This window comes from Paroedura picta, chromosome 11, assembly GCF_049243985.1.
Source record: "Paroedura picta isolate Pp20150507F chromosome 11, Ppicta_v3.0, whole genome shotgun sequence".
Taxonomy (NCBI): Eukaryota; Metazoa; Chordata; class Lepidosauria; order Squamata; family Gekkonidae; genus Paroedura; species Paroedura picta.
In genome coordinates, this window is record NC_135379.1 from 40,402,981 (window position 1) to 40,425,911 (window position 22,931).

The 22,931-nt window shown below is 40.3% G+C and overlaps 1 protein-coding gene across 4 annotated transcripts in view; it reads left to right on the plus strand.

The window, feature by feature from the left end:
• Positions 1-22,931, plus strand: part of DNAJC13 (DnaJ heat shock protein family (Hsp40) member C13) — a 65,455-nt gene that overhangs the window by 2,098 nt on the left and 40,426 nt on the right. For all 4 annotated transcript variants that reach the window (XR_013225493.1, XM_077303938.1, XM_077303939.1 and 1 more), the window contains exons 2-15: positions 9,420-9,500; positions 10,156-10,231; positions 11,896-12,045; positions 13,150-13,191; positions 15,067-15,267; positions 15,670-15,876; positions 16,720-16,815; positions 17,098-17,189; positions 17,695-17,861; positions 17,997-18,076; positions 18,368-18,537; positions 20,930-21,029; positions 21,932-22,039; positions 22,334-22,489. Coding sequence is in view for 3 of the 4 variants with exons in the window: in XM_077303938.1 (XP_077160053.1) it covers positions 9,433-9,500; positions 10,156-10,231; positions 11,896-12,045; positions 13,150-13,191; positions 15,067-15,267; positions 15,670-15,876; positions 16,720-16,815; positions 17,098-17,189; positions 17,695-17,861; positions 17,997-18,076; positions 18,368-18,537; positions 20,930-21,029; positions 21,932-22,039; positions 22,334-22,489 (1,713 nt within the window). In the remaining variant the exon portion in view is untranslated. The remainder of the gene's footprint in view (positions 1-9,419; positions 9,501-10,155; positions 10,232-11,895; positions 12,046-13,149; positions 13,192-15,066; positions 15,268-15,669; positions 15,877-16,719; positions 16,816-17,097; positions 17,190-17,694; positions 17,862-17,996; positions 18,077-18,367; positions 18,538-20,929; positions 21,030-21,931; positions 22,040-22,333; positions 22,490-22,931) is intronic.

A 22,931-nucleotide genomic window follows, 5' to 3' on the forward strand; every position in this document is an offset into this window, starting at 1 on the left:
TCACTTGTAAAAATGAATGTAATGGGCAAGGGATTGGCAGTAGTTTATAGCTCTACATATAAGTTAATGGATGGAAGTTCAAGCTCATTATCCTTTGAGAGTACCTTTTATAAGCTAATTAACAGTCATCTAGATTCATGGATAGCCATGTTGGTCTGAAGCAGTAGAACAAAGTTTGAGTTTAGTGGCACCTTTAAGACCCACAGAGTTTTGTTTAAGGTATAAGCTTTGTTGGCCTTATAGGTGCCACTAGACTCAAATTTTGTCCTTCTGAAAATAATGTAGTAAGATGCGTGGGCTGGTCTGGTACAGAAGAACAAAGTTTGAGTCCAGTGGCACCTTTAATGTAAGCTCTCTCTCGAGGCTATCATGGTAGTATTGGTTTTGATGGAAGATGGATGCACTAGATAGGAACAGTAATGTTTAACCAAGTTTGGGTTTTTGTTTACTGTATCAGTGGAAAGATTTCTGAAGTTTTAGAATGTTGGTCCCTGATTTTGCAATGCTTCCTTATAACAAAGATGTGAACAAATTTGAGATGAGGCAATAATTTACAGTAGTCATTAAAGATTTCTGTTGATCGCTCAACTGCAATTTCTTCTTTTTAATTTAAAGACACATGCTGTATGCTGTAAATGGCAAGAATTTGTCATTTGTTTATGAGCATCAAAAGCATTCGTGTTTTTTTTATCGTTGCTCTTCAAAGCTTTCTTCATTACCCTTCCTTTCCTCAACTGGACCCTTTGCCGTCATCCTACTTGTTTTTGATAATTTTACACGTAGCCATCATGACTTACATAATGATTCGGCCTTTTCTGGGTAAAGAGGGTGGGGACTAGGGTTGCGCGCTTCGGCGAGCACCGAAGCCTGAGGCAGCTAGCACTGCAGGGGGGAGAGGCATTGGCTGGTGCACCACCGCTGCCCCTCCCCTCCATGGTGCTGGCTGCCTCTGGCTTCAGTGCTCGCCAAAGCGCACTGGAGCACACCACCGTAGTGGGGACTTTGAGTCTGTTTCAGTAAGGTTGCTATTTTACACTTTTTGATACACTGTTAAATACGTTTTTATATTTGAACTAGGGTCCAAGCCTGTTGTATTCAGGAATACAGTGGGTGCTAGATTGAGGGGGGGAGGTGGAAGAATGTGGATGGTCTCCCTCCCCCCAGGAACTGGAAACGCTGCATGCCCCCAGGAAGGGAACTCAATAGCAGGGGCAGCTCTCATGCAGCAGGGATCTGTAGCCTCTGAGCCTTGGAAGTCAGGGGTGAGGGATAGAAGGCAATTGGCTGGCTTCTGGACAGATGGGCAAGCTGGTTGGAGGAGGAGGCACTCAGGGGCGGGACAGCCACCCTGAGTGGGTGTTAAGCACTGAGTGGCACAAGCCATGAGACGCTCCTCCTCCAAGGCCTTACCAGAAATATATTATATGGAACAGATGTTCATTGTAAAGGTGAAGGTATCCCCTGTGCAAGCACTGAGTCATGTTTGACCCTTGGGGTGACATCCTGTAGCGTTTTCATGGCAGACTCAAGACGGGGTGGTTTGCCAGTGCCTTCCCCAGTCATTACTGTTTACCCTGGGTACTCATTTTACCGACCTTGGAAGGATGGAAGGCTGAGCCAACCCTGAGCTGGCTGCTGGGATCTAACTCCCAGCCTCATGGGCAGAGCTTTCAGACTGCATGACTGCTGTCTTACCACTCTGCACATTGCATATGAGAGTTACAGTGCAAACCGCCCTGAGCTGAAAGGGAGGGCGGTATATGAATAGAAATAATAATAATAATAATAATAATAATAATAATAATAATAATAATAATAATAATAATAATAATAATAATAATAAGGTTGTTCTTGGTCACTTTAAAAATTGCCTGCTAGGACAATAGGCAAAGAGCATAAACCAATGGAAACAAATTTGATTTTTCCATATATTGTTGGGGAAGAATAGGCACATAGTACAAGTTTCTCTTAAGTACTATTAAAAACCCATTTTCCCTTGCTTATGCTCTTTAAATTTTCCTCTCTTCCTACGCTTCTCATTTCATAACAGCAAGCGTTGTACGTCTACGTGTTATTTTAAATGGCTGTGAAACATAACTGATCACTTGCTAACTGAATACTGTACCAGTTCAACTTTGTGTGCCTTGGAGGAAAGAGCTTACATCTAATGAAAGATGAAGCCAGGTTTTATTTTGAAATAATAAAAGAGTTACATTGCTCTTTTTCATTTGGAAACTTTAATGGGATAGACTGAGGTAGGTTAGAAGTGAAATTCACATAATAAAATTAATATTGACTTCATATTTCTGTGAGCCTCTCTTATAGAGGTGAAGCTGCGTTAAACTGTTACAGAACCTCATAAGTTCTGAAACACCTAAAAGAATAATGCAGTAAATCTATTTATGTATTATTAAATTTATAGACTGCCCCTCTCTCTGAACAGGCTCAGGGTGGTTTGCAATATTCTCAGGTGCCTCAAAACTCATTTTTTTGTTTGTTTTTCTCTTCTGTGGTTTCACTGGAAAAAGTCATGGTGGAATTCTGGCATTTCTTCCTTTAAAACTCAAATGGGACTACTGTGGGCTACTGTGAACTGCAAAATGTCATGAACTTGGAGCATGATGAGTGTATTATCTCTATGAAGATAGCATAGAGTGCCTGGTGAATGGATCTTGAGAACAGAAAGGAATAATATTTGTATGTGAACGCTTTGTACATCAAGGTGGTTAACTCTTTCCAGAAATAGTTTTCTTCCTCTTTTCCCGTAAACTCTGATCAACAGCTTTAGTTTTTTTCTATTTTTTTCTCAGCCTCACTTTGCTTTCTTTTACTATTCTTGTCAATTTCATTTTCCTGCTTCCAGATGGCTTTGAGTAATAAGTTATTTTTCTTCTCTGTAGTTGCTTATTCTGTAGTTGTTTGGTTGATTACTTCTTGTTTCTTGATGGATTATAAAGGGTGACAATTTGTCACTCATAATAATTTTAAATATACTTGCAAATATACTTTCAATAGGAAAAGAAATAACATGAATTTTATAATTATAACAAACCGAATATTCTTTCTGCTCACTATACTTCACATATGAGGATGTCCAAAATTTGTCCAGAACACATTAAAAACACAATTTTCTATACATATTGTCTGTTTGAATTCTAAATTAGAAAATATACACTTGTTTTCTTGGTTACTACTAAACCCACAAGTTTAGTAATTAAATTTTATTTACCTCTTCCCAACTTAGGCACATTTTCCCCCTGAAACAAGCAAAAATACCGCAAAATATTAAAAGCTCTTAAAGATCCAGTTCGGCATAACCAGTTATAACATGAATAATCTGAATTTCTAATGTGTGGATGTGAGCACCATGCATGTAACTACTTGTGCTTTTGTTTCACATCTTTTCCAACATACCATTTGTAATATTTTTGAGCCTTAGCAGGATGAGATCCCATCTGGAAATAACTTTACAGTGGATATTTTAGAGTAGTATACACCAAGAATATCCATCCAATATTACCAATGAAATACCACAAGAATCACCCCAAATACCTCTTTTCCATTGTTTAACAGCCATGAATTTTAATTTTTTCAGTAGAAGTTAAATATGGTTACTACAAGAAGTAGACCGTAATATTGATTTATGCTTAAAGTCTGCCTTTCTCATTGAGATTCAAGGTGGATGACATAATGTAAATCAGTACAATCAGTAGGATGAAGAGACATCTAATAATGCATTAGCCAGTTGGGGAAATTTTTAAAGTGCAAGCAAAGTAAATATTTTATTAATATCTGACCAGTTCAGTAACAATAGTGTTACAGCTCTTTATTTAAAATTTAAAGTGCTTAGGCAAGACTCAGTTATCCACATAACACTTATGATGGAAGGACCTTGATTAATGATGCTGATGTTGGAATAGATATCCCTTTTATTTTTGCCAAACAATAGCAATATGATGTGTCATGCTATATTTTATAGCAGTGGCTTGGATCCAAAGATGTTCCACCTGTTGAAGGCATCTCTCACAAAAGCCTATATTACATGGGGATAGTGCCGCTCAATCCTATAATATTCTTCCACATGTAAGAGGCTGGCAACCTGTTGAACACAAGGATCCAGAAAAACTGTTTTAGTACTGTAAAAATGTTTATACAATTGTCTGGAACAGGTCAAGCAGCTAGCTGCTTGCTTCTTTAGAAAGCATGAAAGCTTTATAAAATACAGCAATACTTAGAAGCTGAGATTTGAGGCTGTATTTTCTGTTAGGATGTTTACCTGGCAGATGTACTATTTAATTTTGCTATGCTGTGTGGTAGATTTGATGGCTTTATAAGTCTTACTTGTTGGTGCATATTGCTTACAGCACAGTATTTTCTAACACCTTGCTGCTGGTAAAAGGATATAGATCACTTATACATATATGGTCATTTAATATCAAAGTTTTGTAACACACCACAGTAAATTAAGGGATGGATTGAGTAAGGTGTAGATACTGCCAAACCACTTATCCTTTGATTTTCTGTTGTTTTCAGTAGCTGGGTTGTTTCTTATGATAACAAAGGGAAACTTTTGTTGGTTGTTAGTTCCCAGGAGGGTCTCCCTCTTCCCCTTATAGGATCTTGTGCACCCGCTCCTTTTCCCAATCTGAATTGAATTCTAGGACACATTCTCTGTTTTCAAGTAGGCTGTGTTAGTGGTAGATCTCACTACTCCCCTTTATGAACGGAGCATAATCTAGAACACACCCAGCATTCCTGTGGGTGCAGATAACAGGAGAATATTTATGAGGCAGGTAAAGCTCTTGTCCATTATTGATGTCCTGACAAATTTTCACAGAATGTAGGTTCACTGCTGAAATGAATTACATTGTTGTATAGCAGGGGTAGGCAACAGTGGGCATGTGTGCTAAAAGCACAATGTCGGACCATTATGGTCAGCACACAAGGTGAATTGTCTCCCAAAGCATCAACGCAAACCCCCCAAATGCTGGTAGTACTGCTGGGATTCAATTTGTTCCCTGTGTGTCTAACAAAGTATCCCTGCCCTGCCATTTGTCAGCACACCAACATCTTCACAAGAAGATGCTGTTTAGGTCACAGATGTTGCTCACCCACCTCTCCTGTATCTGTAACCATTATTATTACTTTTATTATTTAAATAAATAAAAGAGGTAAGGGCTCCTGGGAGGAGTTTGGTGTTAATAGATATGGGCCAATCAGGTTGATCATCGGAACCCATACCTCTCTAATTGGCCATTCACCCAGTGGCTGCCCAATCAAATGAGAACTTCCACCCCTAACAGTCCCTTAACAGTTCTGTCACTTTGTTGAAGTCCCTGGCCGCTCAGACGGAGGCGGTTGGTGGTGGGGAGAAATGGACTGCCCCCCAGTGCCTCCCCTCCTGCCCCCAAAAGGCCTGCCAAGGCTTCCGTAGGCCTTTTGGTGGTGGCAAAATGGAGAGTGATCTACCACCCACGTGCTTTCCCCCCTGCCCCAAACAGGCCCACCGAGGCCTGTCCGGGGTGGGGTGGGGGTGGCATCCTAGCACCCGTTGTCTTCAGAAATACAATGGGCTTTCCTGCTAGTTATATATAAAATCCCATAGGCATTTTTAGATAAAATAGCTTTTCTTTGTGTTCTACACTCTAGACTTTGTGTTCTATTTCTCTCAGTCTACAAACAGATAAAATGAGCACAGCTTAAATATATGTAATTTTTTTTTGTCGGAACGTTGCTGCTGATATCGGACCCTGGATTGTTTCAGAGGTGGTTTGCCACTGCTTGCCTATGTGTAGTGAAAGTGGTCTTCCTTGGTGGTCTCCCATTCAAATACTGACCAGGGCAAACCTTGTTTAGCTTCACAAGATCTGATGAGATTGAGCTAACCTGGGCTATCCAGATCAGAGCATGTATGTAAACTAAACTGAAGCAGAACAAATAATTGCTAGTTGGGAGTAGAATGTTTACATATTGAGACACGACAGCTGATTTCGTGTTTGTTAAACATAGATTTCTATAAAAACACAAAGGAAAATATGTAGAATTATCAACACATGACCACCGAGGAATGCTTAGCTTTAAAAGCTGATGGTAGGAATTGCAAACAGATTAAGAGAAGAAATAGGCTAGAACTAAGAACATTATTGGATAGCTGCATGTCTGTGACAGCATTCTGATGTTGAAAACTGAAAAAGAAATATTGATGCTCGCATCATATTTATTTATTCTTTGGTTTTATAAGATGACAATGAAACAAATAATTTAAGATTGTGTTCCTCTTAATAATACCTTTAAAGTAATTATGCAGCTCTTGACTGGCTGAGTGGACAGTGCAGCATGTTGCAATTTAATTGTGCTGCTTAGGCTGTTAGTGACGGTTTTGCTTTGGCTGGCATTGAGATAAGATAGTGTGGGACAATTGATACTTGAGAGTGGCTGCAGAAGGGGAAAAATAGTTGGGGAAATAGAACACTCTTTTGTAAAGTAACTATCTGGCATTCCTGTATTTTTTTTAAACAACAACAACCTTCCAAACTCTGTTTTTGTAAATATCAGCATGTCTGTTCCTGCTCCCCTATACTTCAGGTGCAAGCATAGTTAGTATGTTGTTTACATATGTCAGAACTGATAGTGTAACTGCCTAAGAGTCAAATCCGCACATGTACTCTCAGATTTAAGGGCCATTATTTCCATTGCTGGGGCTTAGTTACCCTGTAGCATCTCAGCTGTGGTATTGTTCAGGACTCTGGCCTCTCCTAGAATCATAGAGTTGGAAGGGGCTATACAGGCCATCTAGTCCAACCCTCTGATCAACGCAGGGGGTTCCATCCCTACAAGAAGTCACTGGCAGAGATTACCCAGAAATTTTGGATGAAGCTTTGTAAATATTAATGATTTAGTTTATTTAGGTTTATACCCCTATCTTTCTCTCCAGTGGGGGCCCAACGTGATTTTCATCATTCTTATTTCCTCCACTTTATCCTTACACCAGGGTACTTTGTGATTTGCCAAGGTCATGCAGGGCAGAGTGGGGTTCAAACCTGAGTCTCCCACATCCGAGTCCAACTTTTTTACTCCTGAAACATTCCTCAGGCATTGAGAAATCCCAGAAGTGGTGCAATCATGCAGAATATGGTTGGGAAGCATGGCTATATACATGCCCACCTGGGAGCCCACCCCTTCCCAGCAGGCCTGTAATTGGCCATTTTGGGAGGGGGGAGCAGATTGACATGACTGTACTTGGTCACATCACCCAATAAATGTTTAACAAAATTTAAAATATATATTAAAATAATTAATTCCCACCCATTCAGGAAACCCTTCCAGGGCTGTCAAGAAACCCCAGGGTTTCACCAAACTCTCATTGAGAAAGCCTGTCCTAGTCTGATCCTGTAACCATATCACAATGGCTTTCAGTGTGGATGAGCCCAAGTTCTGTTTTTAATTTTTCCTGATTTAGTGGCTGTCTGAGTGCCTGTTGTCCTGCAGGTGCTGCCCAGCCCTCATGGGAAGAAGTTAGAGCTTGTCTTCCTAGGCAGTCCCATCATAACGGCCCCTGTCCATTTTCCCATTGCCTTCAGCAGTCTGTGGAGCTGGTGAGGAAGCAGCATGGGGTAGTTAGAAAGACAGAGAAAGAAGGAATGTAAAGGTAATAAAAGAAAGAAAAAGAAGGAACATGAAATAGGTCAAGGGAAGGCAGGTCCGCAGTGCGGGGGGGGGGGGAGGCGCTGGCGCACGGGTTGGCACACATGCTGTGCTGGCTGCTTCGGGTGGGAATAGCTGCTTCAGACGCCGAAGCACCCAACCCTATTACCTGCCTCACAAGGTGGTTGTGAGGACAGAATGGAGGAGAGGAGAATGATGTAAACTGTGCAGGGTTCCCATTGGAGATAAATGATTTGAATGAATGAACTACTCACCTCAGTATTTGGTTGTTTTATGTCCTTATGTTGTTGCCGTTTTGATGCTTGCTGGACTGGTGTGTGTGGGTTAGGGTTTTGTTTTTGTTTGTTGGTGTTTTTATAGAAGGTGCTAGCTTTTATTTACTAGCTGTCCTGGAAATTCTCTGAACTGTAAGACAGACAACTTAATTATTTTATATTACTGATGTTCTCCTAAGTAGTTGACCAGCTGTCTAGAGTAAATATTTGCTTTCTTTAAATAATACCTGGAAGTAAAATTTTAAATATTCCATTATGATATTTTTGAGAAGCTTAATATTTTAAAGGAGTAACAGTTCTTTACTAAAGAAGTTATACAATATTAACAGATATGAAAACATTCCTGGTAATTATTATTGTGTCTCATATTAATTGTGGGATGCTTTTGAGGAGTAAATGGTCTCTTTAGAAATACTTTGCAATATGTGTTCTGTATACTTTGCATTATACATTATATTATATATACTAGGGGCGAAGCCCATTGCATTCAGGAATACAACGGGCACTAGATTTGGGGTGTGGGGTGGGAAGAACTCTGCGGATGGCCTTTCCCTCCCCCCATGACCTGGAAATGCTGCAGGCTGGAGGCTCCTGAGAAGTGAACTCACTGGCAGGGGCAGCTCTCGTGCAGTAGGGATATGCAGCCTCCGAGCCTCAGAGGGGAAGGAGAAAGGAGTGGTCAGGGGTGGGGGATGGAAGGCGATTGGCTGGCTGCTGGACAGACAGGCAAGCTGGTTGGAGGAGGAGGAGGCGGCACTCGGGCAGGACAACTGCCCTGAGTGGGTTTTAAGCGCTGAGAGACATTTAGCCCATGGGATTAGCTCCTCCTCCAAGCCCTTCCCAGAAATATTAAGTGGAACAGATGTTCCACTTAAGATGGAACATATATCTTCAAGGCCATATGCAGACATGGTCCTGCATACCTCAAGGACTGTCTACCTATACCACACTACCTATTCTAGCATCGACTAGAGCCAGAGCCTTTTCATTCGTGACCCCAACCTTGTGGAACGAACTCCCTAATGATATCAAGGCCCTACCTGAACTTGAACAATTCTGTGGGGCTTGCAAAATGGAGCTCCTTTGCCAGGCTTTCAAGTGAAGGCCAGCAATGAGGACCTACCTACAACCTGGTTCCTTACCCAGCAACTCATGACATCCAATAATGTCCGTAACAGAAATTGTTTGTTCCCTAACTCTTGTATCTACCCAATGTTAGTACTGGAATAATTGTTATGCCATTCACTGTTCCCAATGTTGCAGTGTACCTTTCCACTCTCCATTGATTCTATGTACACTGCCCCAAGACATTACAGTAAGGGGCAGTATATAAATCAAATGAATAAACAAATAAATTATATCTACACGCACACACACAAACACACGCTTTGTCTTAAATGTTCCATGCCAAATATCTTGATGTTCAATAACAGAAATTGTTAAAGTAAATAATACTATTTAATGAATGTTTTCTTACAGGTATTGGCACAAAATGAATATAATTAGGGAAAATAAAGATTTGGCCTGTTTCTACACAACAAAGCATTCATGGAGGGGAAAGTAAGTAGCTTGGTTCATTCTGTTTCCCAGTTTGAGGTTATTAATACCTTTGTCTAACATATTCCTGATATGCAGCAGAGAGTTCTAAAATTACACATCAAGCTGCCTTATACTAAATCAGACCACTGGTCCATCAAAGTCAGTATTGTCTACTCAGACCTGCAGTGACTCTTCAGGGTATCAGGTGGAGGTCTTTCATATCACCTACTGCCTGATGTCTTGTCACTGGAGTTGGATACTTAAAGCTTCCAAGGTCATATTTTGATTACTCAAAAATACCAATGCTGAATTTCCTCCATAGCCTGCCTCCATGTATGGTTATCTTTCAAAAGGTCAGCTTCACCTTCTGGAATGGTGGTAGCAACCTCTGCTTTAAATACTTTTCTGGTTATGTGTTTTGTTGTCACAGTAGCCTAAAAACCATAAAGTTGCATGTATGAGCAGTACTGAAGTTCTAACTGCTAAGCATGCTAAATTTATTGTGCATTCACCCAGAAAATAAACTTCTAGTGTTCCCAATTAATATACTGAGACAAAATATTACTTGCATGTTTGTTTGTAGTCCAGTTATTTGAGAGTGAGCTGTTTGTATACAAATCATCATCTTGGGGAAGCACTTAAACTAAACCTTTGCCTCCTGTTTATATTTTTTTAGGTATAAGCGAGTTTTTTCAGTTGGAACTCATGCCATCACTACATACAATCCTAACACATTAGAAGTTACAAACCAGGTAATGTAATATATAATAGAAGTCTTCGGGGGCTCTGTTAAATAGCCTTCCAACTAAAAATAAATCAGCTTATAAAGTAAATCCTGTTGGTTTAATAGAATGAACACAGGACTTTTGTCAGTGCCATAAAGTAGCGAACAAGAATTGATTTGGATAACTTGCTAATTCAGCTACATAGCTAGATGCCAAGGTGTGTGTCAGGATATACATTCTTCCAAGTATTTTTATGGACAAAATGAAGGTTTTAAAAAAATCTGCATTAGTTATAAGTAGGGAACTCAATCTGGTTTAACATTAGGGGAATTTGATAGTGAAGAATAGTTGTAGCATTAAACAAGTTTATGTTACTTTAACCTTTCAGATTTTTTAAAAAAATTTTTGTCCCTTAATATATTGTTTAATATCTCTGCTCAGCACTAATTATTGCTGAAGAGATAAAATCTGGAAGACCATGAACTCCATAATAACCTTGTACTCCTTAGACCTCTGATCTTCATGAGCAACGTAATGTTTCTCGTTACTGAACACAGAACAGATGCCCATCATTGAAATAATTAGGTCAACCAGTGTTGGAAGATAAAACATGCATAAAAGATTATTGTCACTTGATCTGCAACCATCATAATTTGATTCTATTAAATGTTTGCTGCAACTTCTGAAACTAGAAGTCTGAAGAGGGAGCTCTTACTTGTGTGCATGGTCTTCTACTCAATGAAAAACAACTTGTGAGCTATAAATATCAGAATAATCAGTAGGCAACTTTGCAAGCTGCTCCCACTGTGTATCTTCAGGGCTAAACTAGATATGTGGTGGCACATCCAGATTTCCAAATCCTAAAATGGCAGAGGGAGGGCAGTGGTTGGAAGGGCAGAGTTGTGGTTAGTAGTTCTTTTTGACTTTGATGCCTTCTATCCAGCTAAGGCTTCTCTAGTTTGCTGTGGGTTGTGAGAAAGATGAGAAACATTTTCTCTGGCCACAGCTGCTTTTCAAATATTTAGGGGACATAGCTGTTTGTCAGCATCTAGATCAGCCTTTCTCAGCTTTCTTACCATTGATAAACCCCCGAAACTTTCTTCAGGCTTCAAGAAACCCCCAAAGTGGCATGATCATGCAGAATAAGATTGGGAAGCATAGCTGTGTATGTGCCTACCTGGAGCCCCTCCTCTCCCCACCCCCTCCAGGCCCAGCAGTGACCATTTGGGGAGGGGGGTGGGTTGACATGACCATATGTGGTCACATCACCCAATAAATGCTTAACATATTAAAAAAAATATAACATTAATTAACTACTACCTATTTGGAAAACCCTTCCAGGGCCATCAAGACACCCCAGGATTTCACGAAACCCTTGTTGAGAAAAAAATTATCTAGATCATCTGATCTCTGTATGGTGGAAAGAGTTCATATATGTGCTTACTTGAAAGTTCTGGGCTGTTTTGGAGTCTAAATGTTTCCCCATGTTACAGTTTTACTCATGGACAATATTTAGAGGAAGAGCCCATAAGCCCTAGGCTTAGCTAAAGTATATTTCATCTTTCATTCTCTAAATATGGAGGGAACAATTTACTGAAGTTCCCATTAGCAACAAGACAGTCTGCTCAGCAATTTGTTTTGGTTAAGTATTAGTGTTGTAGTGGGATTAAACAGCATATTTTCTGGTTCAGTGGCCTTATGGAGACATCTGTAGCATTAGTCCGGTTGGAAGAGGACAAGGAACAGAATTCAACCTCACATTTCGCAAAGGGAGCGGGAAGAAGTCTGAAACACTTAAGTTTTCTACAGAGCACAGAACAGAACTCCTCACTGAAGCACTGGTAGGACCTACTAATTTGAAGACCTGAATAAACTTTCGTTTTGCAGTCTGTTTTACCAGCTGTAGTGTAAATGTGAAAAGCTTACTTCCTATTCATTTGCATTCAAAGCGCGCATACACATGGTGTCTTTTTAAATACTGATAATTTCTCATGTAGCAGTTGACTTCACTTGTAACAGGCTTGGGTCTAAACTTCATCCTTGTACTTTTCCTTAAAGGTAAAGGTATCCCCTGTGCAAGCAGCGAGTCATGTCTGACCCTTGGGGTGACGCCCTCCAGTGTTTTCATGGCAGACTCAATACGGGGTGGTTTGCCAGTGCCTTCCCCAGTCATTACCGTTTACCCCCCAGCAAGCAAGCTGGGTACTCATTTTACCGACCTCGGAAGGATGGAAGGCTGAGTCAACCATGAGCTGGCTGCTGGGATCGAACTCCCAGCCTCATGGTCAGAGTCAGACAGCATGTCACTAGAGGCTCTTGTACTTTTCCTTATGTCCTCACATAAGGAAATTGTCCTCACATAATTGCTTCTCAGGAGTTTCTCTGTCCTTATCAATCTTCAGTTTTCCTAGAAAGCTTACAGTGATGAAGAAAGATTTTCCTCCCTCCATTTTATATTTACAACAACCATATGGGGTAGATTAACCTGAGAGAGTGGCTGTCCAAAGTCACCCGACAAACCTCATGGCTGCATGCCATCTGGTGCTCTATTCAGTACAGTATGCTAACTTCTAGGTCCAAGCAAAACATATTGTGTTTTAACATCTATACTATGAAAAATATGGTTAATGATTGACATTGAAGCCAGAATAGAGAACTTATATTTTGTAGTATGTTCCTAATTCTGACTTGGAGAGCCATTTCCCACCATAATTTTAATGATTTGGATGTGATGACAAACTACAGTTTGCCAGAAACCAAGAGGTGATTGTGAAATACTCAGAGAAGAAAGATGCATGAATTCATTTCATATTTCAAATTGCAGTTTGGATGCTTGGGAACTTTTCATCTGAACCTGTCATAATCCTGGCATTCAATTTATCTACCTTTAATCTAGTAAACATTGTTTTTGGACCATTTGCTATTAATCTTTTTCCTTTTCCTAGAGATTCAGAACTGATTTTGCTGAAGGAAAAATCACTGGAAGGGCAAGTATCTTTCATCTGTAAATGTTAAAAAAAGTGTTTCTGGTTATTAACTTAGAAGTTAATAAGCTCTAATAATAAGAAATAAAATAAGGTCAAAGGGAATAAAATCTGTTTTCCGGGTTAAATTGTGTGTGAGTCCTTTCTGCATTCTAAGTGGCATAACTAGCTTCAGCTGTATGTATTTGTTAGCTCTATTCTTTCTTCAACTACTTCCTAAAGACCAAAGTGAGGGGACCAGATGTATATCCCTGAGAAGGTTGTTTCATAATCATGGGTTGCCACTGAAAAGGCCCTTTTCATGTACTAATCAAATGAGCTGCTTGGACTGAATAATTGGGACAGTCAGGAGGGCATCTCCGGCAGTGGAGAAGGCAGCCCTTTAGTTATCCTGGTCCCAAGATATATAGGGCTTTAAAGGTCAAAACCAACACTTTGAATTGGGCCCAGGAGTGGATTGGTAGCCATTAGAGCTCCAAACAGTCTTCAGGGGTAGCTACAAGTAGGGCGCACTGCAGTAATCCTGTCCAGGTGTAACTAAGACATGAATTCCTGTTGCTAGATCTCACTGAGAAAGCTGGGCAAACCAATAAAGCCATCTGGTTTTCAAAGGTGACTGCTGTGTCAATGAGCACTCCCAGGCTGCAAACATGGCTTTTCAAAAGGAATATATCCCCGTACAAGACAGGAGAGATCTCAGGACCTCCTTTCTGCTAACATTATGTCTTGTCAGCATTGCGTTTCAGCTCATTCATCCTCATCCAACTTATTACTGACTTCAAGTACCACTTCAGAATATGAGCAGCATCCTTGGAATTAAGATAAACAGAAAGGTAGAGCCTGGTAGCGTTCGCATATTGTTGACACTGCAGTGTAAGCCTCCTGATGACCTTTCCCAGTGATTTCACATACATATTAAATAGCATGGGAGATAAGATTGAATCCAGCAGAACCCTACAAGTCAGCAGCCATGAGGCAGAACAGGGATCTCCCAGTCCTCTGAAGCCCCCCCCCCCCCCCCCCGAATTTGAACCACAAGAACTAAATAACCCTGCTGGTCCCAGGTCTGTGAAGCGACTTAGTAAAAGAAACATTCCCCCTGTCCAGTTCTTGGTAGGAGGTCATCAACCAAGGTGACCTAAGCAGACTGTGTTCCAAACCCTGGGCTGAAGTTAATTTGAAATAGGTCCAGAAAATCAGTCCTTTTTAAGAACCTCGAGCTAAGAAACAACCACCTACTTGAGCACCTTGCCCAAAAATGGAAGACTGGAGATTGGCCAGAAGTTCTTCACCATAGTGGGGCTTAGGGAGGGTTTTTTTGAAATCAAGTCTCTCAGAGGTATATTAGATTGCTTCCCATTGTTCAGCTGTTTCTAGCTGCCTTGTGCAGTCCCTTTAACCTTTGAAGTAATTGTACAAGAAAGCTGTAAAACAGCTGAGTGGCGAGGTGCTACCAGCCTCTCAGCTGTTTCTGTTTCTTGTGCAGTCCCTTTAAAATGACTGCCCAAAAAAGCCTGCAAAACAGTGGGGTGGCACTCTGCCAGTCAGCTGGTTTTGCAGCTTTCTCGGGGAACAGAGACCAGAGAATTAAAGGGACTTGAAGTCCCTTTTAAACCCCTGCTTTCTACTCTATCCCAACCGCTAATGAAAATTCATGACTGTGGACCTATCAAGAACTTCAGTTTGTGAACAACTGACAGCAGAATTCATTACTAGTTTTGTTTCATGGATTGGTTTCTCCCCATCCCTAATGCTGAAAGGTATGACATGCTGTTTTGGCAAAGTATTTTATTATTATTTATTTTTGTACTAAATGACTGTTCTGCTAGAGGTGTGGTAATGATTTTTTTTAACTAACACCTACTTTCCCCCCCACAGAGATATAATTGTTATAAGCACCACTGGAGTGATACAAGAAAACCTGTAATTCTAGAAGTGACCCCTGGAGGATTTGACCAGATTGATCCTGCCACAAATAAAGTTCTGTGTTCTTATGACTACAGAAATATTGAAGGATTTGTTGATCTATCTGATTATCCAGGAGGCTTCTGTATACTCTATGGGGGGTTTAGTAGACTGGTAAGTATTGAAATATTGAAAACATTGATCTGGTGTTTAATTGCCTAGAATTTTATAGAAACTGTTGGCTGTTTTCGTGAAACCAGGAAGTTTTCTAGCATTAGTAACAGTTCTATATCATTTTTTTCAAAAATTGAAATAGAAAACGTTATATCCTTTGTAAAATATTATTATAGGTACTTTGACTCTGTTTAGCAAGCATGTGGTGGGTATTAGAAGATTATAAAAAGGTGGGAAATTTATCTTTTGAACTAATTCAGACTCACTAATACTGTTTATGCTGTCCATTTTTTATAATCCGTTTGCAGGTACCAATTGTTTTCAGGGTTATGGATTTTTACATTTATGTACTTTAAAAGTTTATGTACCAGAGAGTTTATTGAAAACTGTTGTAATTTGCAGCATTTATTTGCTTCTGAGCAAAGGGAAGAAATTATCAAGAGTGCAATAGAGCATGCTGGGAATTATGTTGGCATCTCCTTGAGAATAAGGAAAGAAACATTAGAATTTGAGCAGTATTTGAGTCTTCGCTTTGGGAAATACAGCAATGATGAATCAATTACATCTTTAGCAGAGTTTGTGGTGCAGAAGATAACTCCTAGACATTCGGTAAGGTTTAATGTTTTAAATGTATTAGTCGTGTGCCAAAGTTTAGGGAAAGACTTTCTGTCTTTCTTGTTCACCCTTTCTTAGTTTTTAGTAAATATAGTTCGCTGTTAATATACACATTGCATGGTATTTCAGGAAAACTGTGCATGCTGCTATAGTCTGAAAAATTGGTAGAGGAATATTAAATGCATGTATAAAAGGTAATGCATTTGCGATATGCATGAAATTTGTTTTTAAAATACACTGAACATTTCGTTGATACATAAACATAGTACTCAAGGTGAGGCATATGGGAACAAATGGCAACCATCCAAACAACATAGAAATTAGTTCTGTGAAAAACAGTCCTTGATGTCCCAAATTGAATTTCCAAGCAGTTTCTGAGGGTCAGCTATGGTGGAGTGGGGGGGTGGGGGTCCCAAGAGTTGAATTTGGGTGTCATATGTCTATTGCAGAAACCAAAGCAGCTCTTTGGATTCTAGCCTAGGTATTTTCAGTACTGAATGAATCAGAATCTTTCCCTCAAATTTCACCCGAGGTAGATTTTTGAAGATCCCTTCTCAGGAGAGACACTGTTTACATGGGTATAGTGTCCCCGACATGTTGTACCACATACTTCTGGTGTATCCCAAGTTTGATGTATATTGTTGCTCCATAATCTGGAGCTTTGCATCTTTTCCTAATTAATTGGACAGCAGTAGGTTGTAATTACAAATAATATCCCAGCAGCATCTATTGACTTAACTTCATCCCATGAACTTTTAATAGAGGACAGATGCCTGAAATAAGTATGTACTGTCAACCTCAACAGTTAGACTGTAATGCTCTTTCCCTGTTTTTAAGGAACCAGTGAAAAGGATATTGGCTCTTACAGAAACTTGCTTAGTGGAACGTGACCCTGCTACATATAATATTGCAACACTGAAGCCCTTAGGAGAGGTAAGGGGGACACCTTTGCTATGGGTCAGAAAATATAAAAAGTATCTATTTGGGTACAGTATCTGACATGGTTCTTGTTTAAACCTCAGATTACGGTCTCAAAGTTTAAGGCATAGTTTTGAGATTCATGACTAGTCTTTGTATGCACCAGACAACAGGCTGGGTAAAATAAAAAGTATGTGTTCAGAGCTGTCATTTCTGAAATTTGATTATCAAGCAAAACAGAATAAGAAAGCTTTAGCATGGCCACCTATTTGACATAGGGGTTTTTACTTTTTTTAGGTATTTGCGCTAGTGTGTGATTCAGAAAACCCACAGCTCTTTACCATAGAGTTTATCAAGGGACAAATCCGAAAATATTCTTCAACAGAGAGGTATAGTTTAAAGTTCTTGCACTGTTCCTTTATTTGGGATGTGGGCCGAAAAACAATATCCTCAGGCGATCCGTATGGAATGGCAGAATCAGTAGTGGTTGCCTTCATGGCATTCATGAATGGTTGTTGTATATAAAACTTAAGGGGGAGGGCTGTGACTTAGTGGAAGAGCCTCTGCTTCTCATGCAGAAGGTTCCAGGTTCAATCCCCAAACAGTTCCATTTAGAAAGGACCAGGCTGTAGGCGATGCAAAGGTAATTGAGAGCCTGGAAGGCCGCTGCCAGTCTGAGAAGACAGTACTGAGCTAAGTGGATTGATTCAGTATGCGGCAGCTTCATGTGTGTGTGTTTTCTGGAATATTATTTACATGTTCTTGGGTGCTTGTGAGCATAGTAGGCTATATCCAGCTTCAAAACCATAGTTCTTGAGCACTGAGTCAAAATATCCAGGCAACCCAAATAACTGGAACTGTGTTTCTCCTCCTCTGCCTCCCCCGCCCCTCCAGGGATTCATTGTTAGCCAGTTTACTGGATGGAGTCAGAGCATCTGGTAACAGGGACGTCTGTGTGAAAATGACGCCAACAGACAAAGGCCAGCGGTGGGGTCTGCTAAGTATGCCAGTGGATGAGGAAGTTGAAAGTCTTCATCTAAGATTCTTGGCAGCACCTCCAAGTAAGTCTTCTATTTAGGTTGGTACAGTACGTTGCAGCGTAAAAGTCCTTTTAAAAAGAAAGCATTCTTTGTGTTGCGTGGACGTCCCATAATATCCTCACCTGATACTTTTTATCCATGCTTGCTCTATGGCAGATGGCAACTTTGCAGATGCAGTCTTCAGGTTTAATGCTAACATTTCGTACAGTGGGGTTCTGCACGCAGTAACGCAAGATGTGAGTAAAATCCTTCTGTTCATTCTTTAATGTTCATAGAATCATAGAGTTGGAAGGGACCTCATGGGTCATCTAGTCCAACCCCCTGCACTATGCAGGAACTCACATCCCAATCACTCATCTACTGTAACCTGCCACCCACTTGAGCCTTCACAGAATCAGCCTCTCCGTCAGATGGCTACCTAGCTTCTGTTTAAAAGTTTCCAAAGATGGAGAACCCACCACCTCCCAAGGAAGCCTGTTCTGTTGTTGAAGGCTAAGTTTAATATATCTTTTCCTTCCTTTCTTCAGGGCCTGTTTTCTGAAAACAAAGAAAAACTAATAAATAACGCCATAACAGCGTTACTTTCACAAGAAGGTGATATTGCGGCATCTAATGCAGAGCTTGAAAGCCAGTTCCAAGCTGTTAGACGATTAGTTGCTTCAAAAGCAGGGTTTCTTGCTTTCACTCAGCTTCCGAAGTAGGTACTTGATTTTTGACATCAGCTTTGCAATAAACACTCTGTATTGCACATTATATCTGTTTTATTTCTGAACTTTTGCTAAAGCTTGAATTCTTCACAATAGCTCCTGTAGTATAGCCAAAATCGTTTGTTCAGGGGTTTACTTTAGATCAGTGGTTCTCAACCTCCCTAATGCCACGACCCTTTAATACAGTTCCTCATGTTGTGGTTACCCCTAACCATAAAATTATGCCAAGAGTTCTTTCACAGGAATTAAACCGAAACTGATCAATAGCATGAAGATCCATTTTTCATTATTGTATATACATTGTTTTTTCTGGTATTTCTCAGTTCACTTCTGCCTCTTGTCCCGCCATGCAGATTTTACTCTTTTCCACTGCTCCAGACAGATGAGCACTCGATCTACCCTGCAAGGCTGTTGTGTGGATGGTGTCCCCCCCAGCCAGGCTGCTTGCCCTGCGACTCCTGCAAAAGGGTTGTTCGACCCCCAAAGGGGTACCAACCCCCAGGTTGAGAACCACTGCTTTAGATGCTTTTTTTCCAAGAGTTAACTGCTTAATAGAAGAAGTTGCCCTGAGCCTCTGGGAAGGGGGGGTATAAATACAAAAATAAATATTGATAATATATATGGAATATTTCTTTAGAATCCCACTTGTTGATCTACAGATTTAAAAACCACAGTATCAAAAAATAAGCCATCTAATTTTCATTAACTGATCTGTAGGTATGTGATTTTGTATGCTACCTGGATAAATGGAAATAAATTGTTTAAATATTGTAAATAGGGATAGCTGGTGCTTTAGAGCTGGCATTCAGATTTTCTTCTCTTCCACTGGAAGTTTATGAATGTTCCTAAGTGCTGTAGGCTCTCCTTGCACAGAGGAAGGAAGGAACACCTGGTCAAACTACATAAAGAATAACTAAAGAGTGAAATAGGGGACTTAGTTTTCATTACCATTTGGAATTCTAGTGATGGTGAAATAAATGAATTAGATGAAAAGCATTCAGAATTGCATATCCTTGCAGCATTGGTTAACTATGAGAGGCACAATACTGACAAATCTACAAACTTGCCTATATGTTGTTTCTCCATACAAGTGTAGGTACTAATAGAAAGTAATTAACATTGATTTACTGTAAAGTTCTGGATTACTGTTCACAAGAAGTCTCTGAATAGGCAGCATGTAGATGCGTTTTTCAGATGGACAGGCTGATCTAAATGTTTCAAATTGGTACAGTTTGCATTAATATTCTACTAATGATGATTTATGAGGTGAATGAGCGTTGAAGTCTTGGTTTTGTGCATTCCTTCTCTCATAATCGGAGCCACAAGTGAGTCTGCCTTAGGAATACTCTTGGTACTGCTTCCGAATTATTTCACCGTCCAAATTTGGGTACCTTAACAAATTTAGAATCCATTATCAGTTTTCTAAACTACAGTATAATCCTGATTTAGAATCCCAGTTACTGGGAAACAATCAAATTCTATTGTAACATTCCCAAGTTGAAGTGTGTCATTAGATTTCAGAGATATACTTGAATACTAGGGTGAACTGAGCCAGAAATTCCCCAAACCAAACTGGCCAGTTCAGATTTCTCTTTCTCCCAGCTGTGACTTGCTACACCTGGAAGAAAAGGGGGGGGGGTTGCCTGGGAAGAGTTCAATGACTGGCAATGGAGGGGGAAGTGAAATGGACACGAGGAGCTGTTATGCTGATTTGGCTGCAAACATTTCACCGATTTGTGTCACTTCCTCCTGCTGCTGGGAAGTGGAGGGAGAAAACCAGACAGGTTAAATAGCTTGCAGTCATTTAAACCTAACAGCTGACAACAGAGCCACCTTGCTGAGTTCTTAGGTTTAAATGGTCCAAACAGCCAAACTGGACAGAAGTCCTGTAAATGTTCAGAAAAGGCGCCTTCCCCAAACATACTTATTTTTTTATTTATTTAATATTTATATACCGCTTTCCCCGAAAGCTCAGGGAAGTACAAACCAGGCCAATTTTGTGCCAAAAACTGCTTCGTGCCCATCCCAAATGAATACTCCGTGCATCTGTTGAAGTTAATTCTGCTAGAATGAATGTTGTTAGACTTTAATTCTGCTAGAATGAATGTTGTTAGACTTTACATTGTCATTGGGCTAGTTTAATTTTGCAACAAATTAGAGAGAAGTTCTAAACCAGGAAACTTTCAGGTTTTGTTCTTTGTGTGCTGGGAGGAAGGACAGAATTCATGAATCTGCAGATTCAAGGCTTGTTCATTTCACAAAAAGATTGTGGTTTGCTCATTGCATGGAGGAGGTTTGTTCATTGGTATACAGTTCAATATTAGTTACCTTGCTGCTTGTTTTTAGTATTCAGTGTAAAATCTTGCTGTGTTCTCTTAAAAGATTTCGGGAACGCTTGGGTGTGAAGGTGGTGAAGGCTCTTAAAAGGAACAATGGCGGAGTAACTCATGCTTCCATTGATATGCTTTGTGCCCTCATGTGTGTAAGTACAACATTTAGTCAAGTATGTTAGAGCAGTGGTCCCCAACCTTTTTATCACCGGGGACTGGTCAACGCTTGACAATTTTACTGAGGCCCGGGGGGGGGGGGGGAGTCTTTTGCCAAGGGACGTTGCTGCTGCCTGAGCCCCTGCTCCACTTGCTTTCCCACTGGCGCCCCTGAGTTCCCACTGCCCACTAGGGGGCGGTGCCAGCAGCAGTTGTGCAGTGCCACGCCAAAGGGGAGCCCCGGCCATGGTGGCCGCCGGAGAGCACCAAAGGTGAGCCGGTGGCAGAGCAGCCAGGGAGGAGGACAAAGAGGAGCCGTTGCCCGTTACCAACTGATCTATGGACCGGTACCAGTCTCCAGACCGGGGGTTGGGGACAGCTGTGTTATAGTACAATTTCTATCAGTTATCATGGTTTCATGAGTTCGTGACTGGCTTCCTTAAGGGAATGAGTCTTCTCAAAACGTTTTACTCCTTTGGATATCCGTGGTACAGAAAGCTGCAATAAACTGGTGGTTGTGTAGCTCCCTGTTCTCCTAACCTACGTAAATCTGCGTAACATTCTTTTCCATGATGGCAAGATAAAAAGGATAGAGGATTGAGAGCCTGGTGAAGGTACTGTTAACTGTTACACTTGAGGAGGCTTGGCCAGTTTGTGAAGAAGTTATTCTGATACTTTAATTTTTAATGCAAAGCAACTGGTTCCTTTGGCGTGTGACATCCTGAATAAAATCTAATCTTAGAACAAGCAATGTCTTTTGGATAATTTGTATCGTAGTTTTCCTAGTATAGTTTATACAGCCATAGCCTTATTACATTCATGTCTATATACTAAAAGCTCTAAAAGATGTTCTGAGGTCCTGAAACAGTTCTGATGTAAATACTTACTTCATTCATAGCCTATGCATGATGACTATGACCTGAGGCAAGAGCAGCTGAACAAAGCATCCCTTCTTTCTTCAAAGAAGTTTCTGGAAAACTTATTGGAGAAGTTTAATTCCCATGTGGCAAGTATTTTTAGATCACTTGAATACTTGAGAGTGTTTTGTGTGTTGGGAGTAGGTGGGAGACAGCGCCTTCTTGTTAGGTAACTTGGGGGATTTAAAAGGATTTTCAGTTTTTATCTCCTTACACATCTAAGTTGGCTTGTGGTTGATATGGAATTTGATCACATGTCTCCTTAAATGGCAAATGCTTGATTTGCATAAATGGCCTGTGAAAACTAAAAGTTTCAATAGCATATGGGAGGGGTGTGCCAATAAATGTCTATACCTGAACTATTCAAATCTTCTTGATTTCAGGAACATGGAACGGGTGCCCTAGTTATTAGTTCACTTTTGGACTTCCTTACCTTTGCTCTATGTGCTCCATATAGTGAGACAACAGAAGGGCAGCAGTTCGATATGTTACTAGAGATGGTTGCATCTAACGGGAGAACTCTCTTTAAACTCTTTCAGGTGAGATTGGTAATAAGAAATAAGAGGCTTGCAAGGATTATTCTACTTTTCCTGTCCTTGGTTGAAAGCATTCTATAAACTTCATACTAAAGCAATATTTGTGTAAGGCTGACTAAGGAAAATTAATATATATATTTTAAAAATCTAACCTTTAATAAACTTGAAGAAGGTAATTCAGCTTGGTAAATAAGTATACAAGCAATCACATTTTTTCAGTATGGTCGATTCTAATGATATATGGATGTGGGCATTCTAAGACCAGACGGTGCAATAAGCCCCAGGCTAGAACACCAGTTAGCATCTTTAACAGATGGTTAGCCAGAATGGCAGCTGCAATTCTAGATCGTTCTGTTGCTCTTTGTGAGAACAACAAAAGAATTAAGAACCAAAAAGTTAAGGATATCAAAACGTAATGGCCCAGTAATTTTGTGTCTGCACTTAA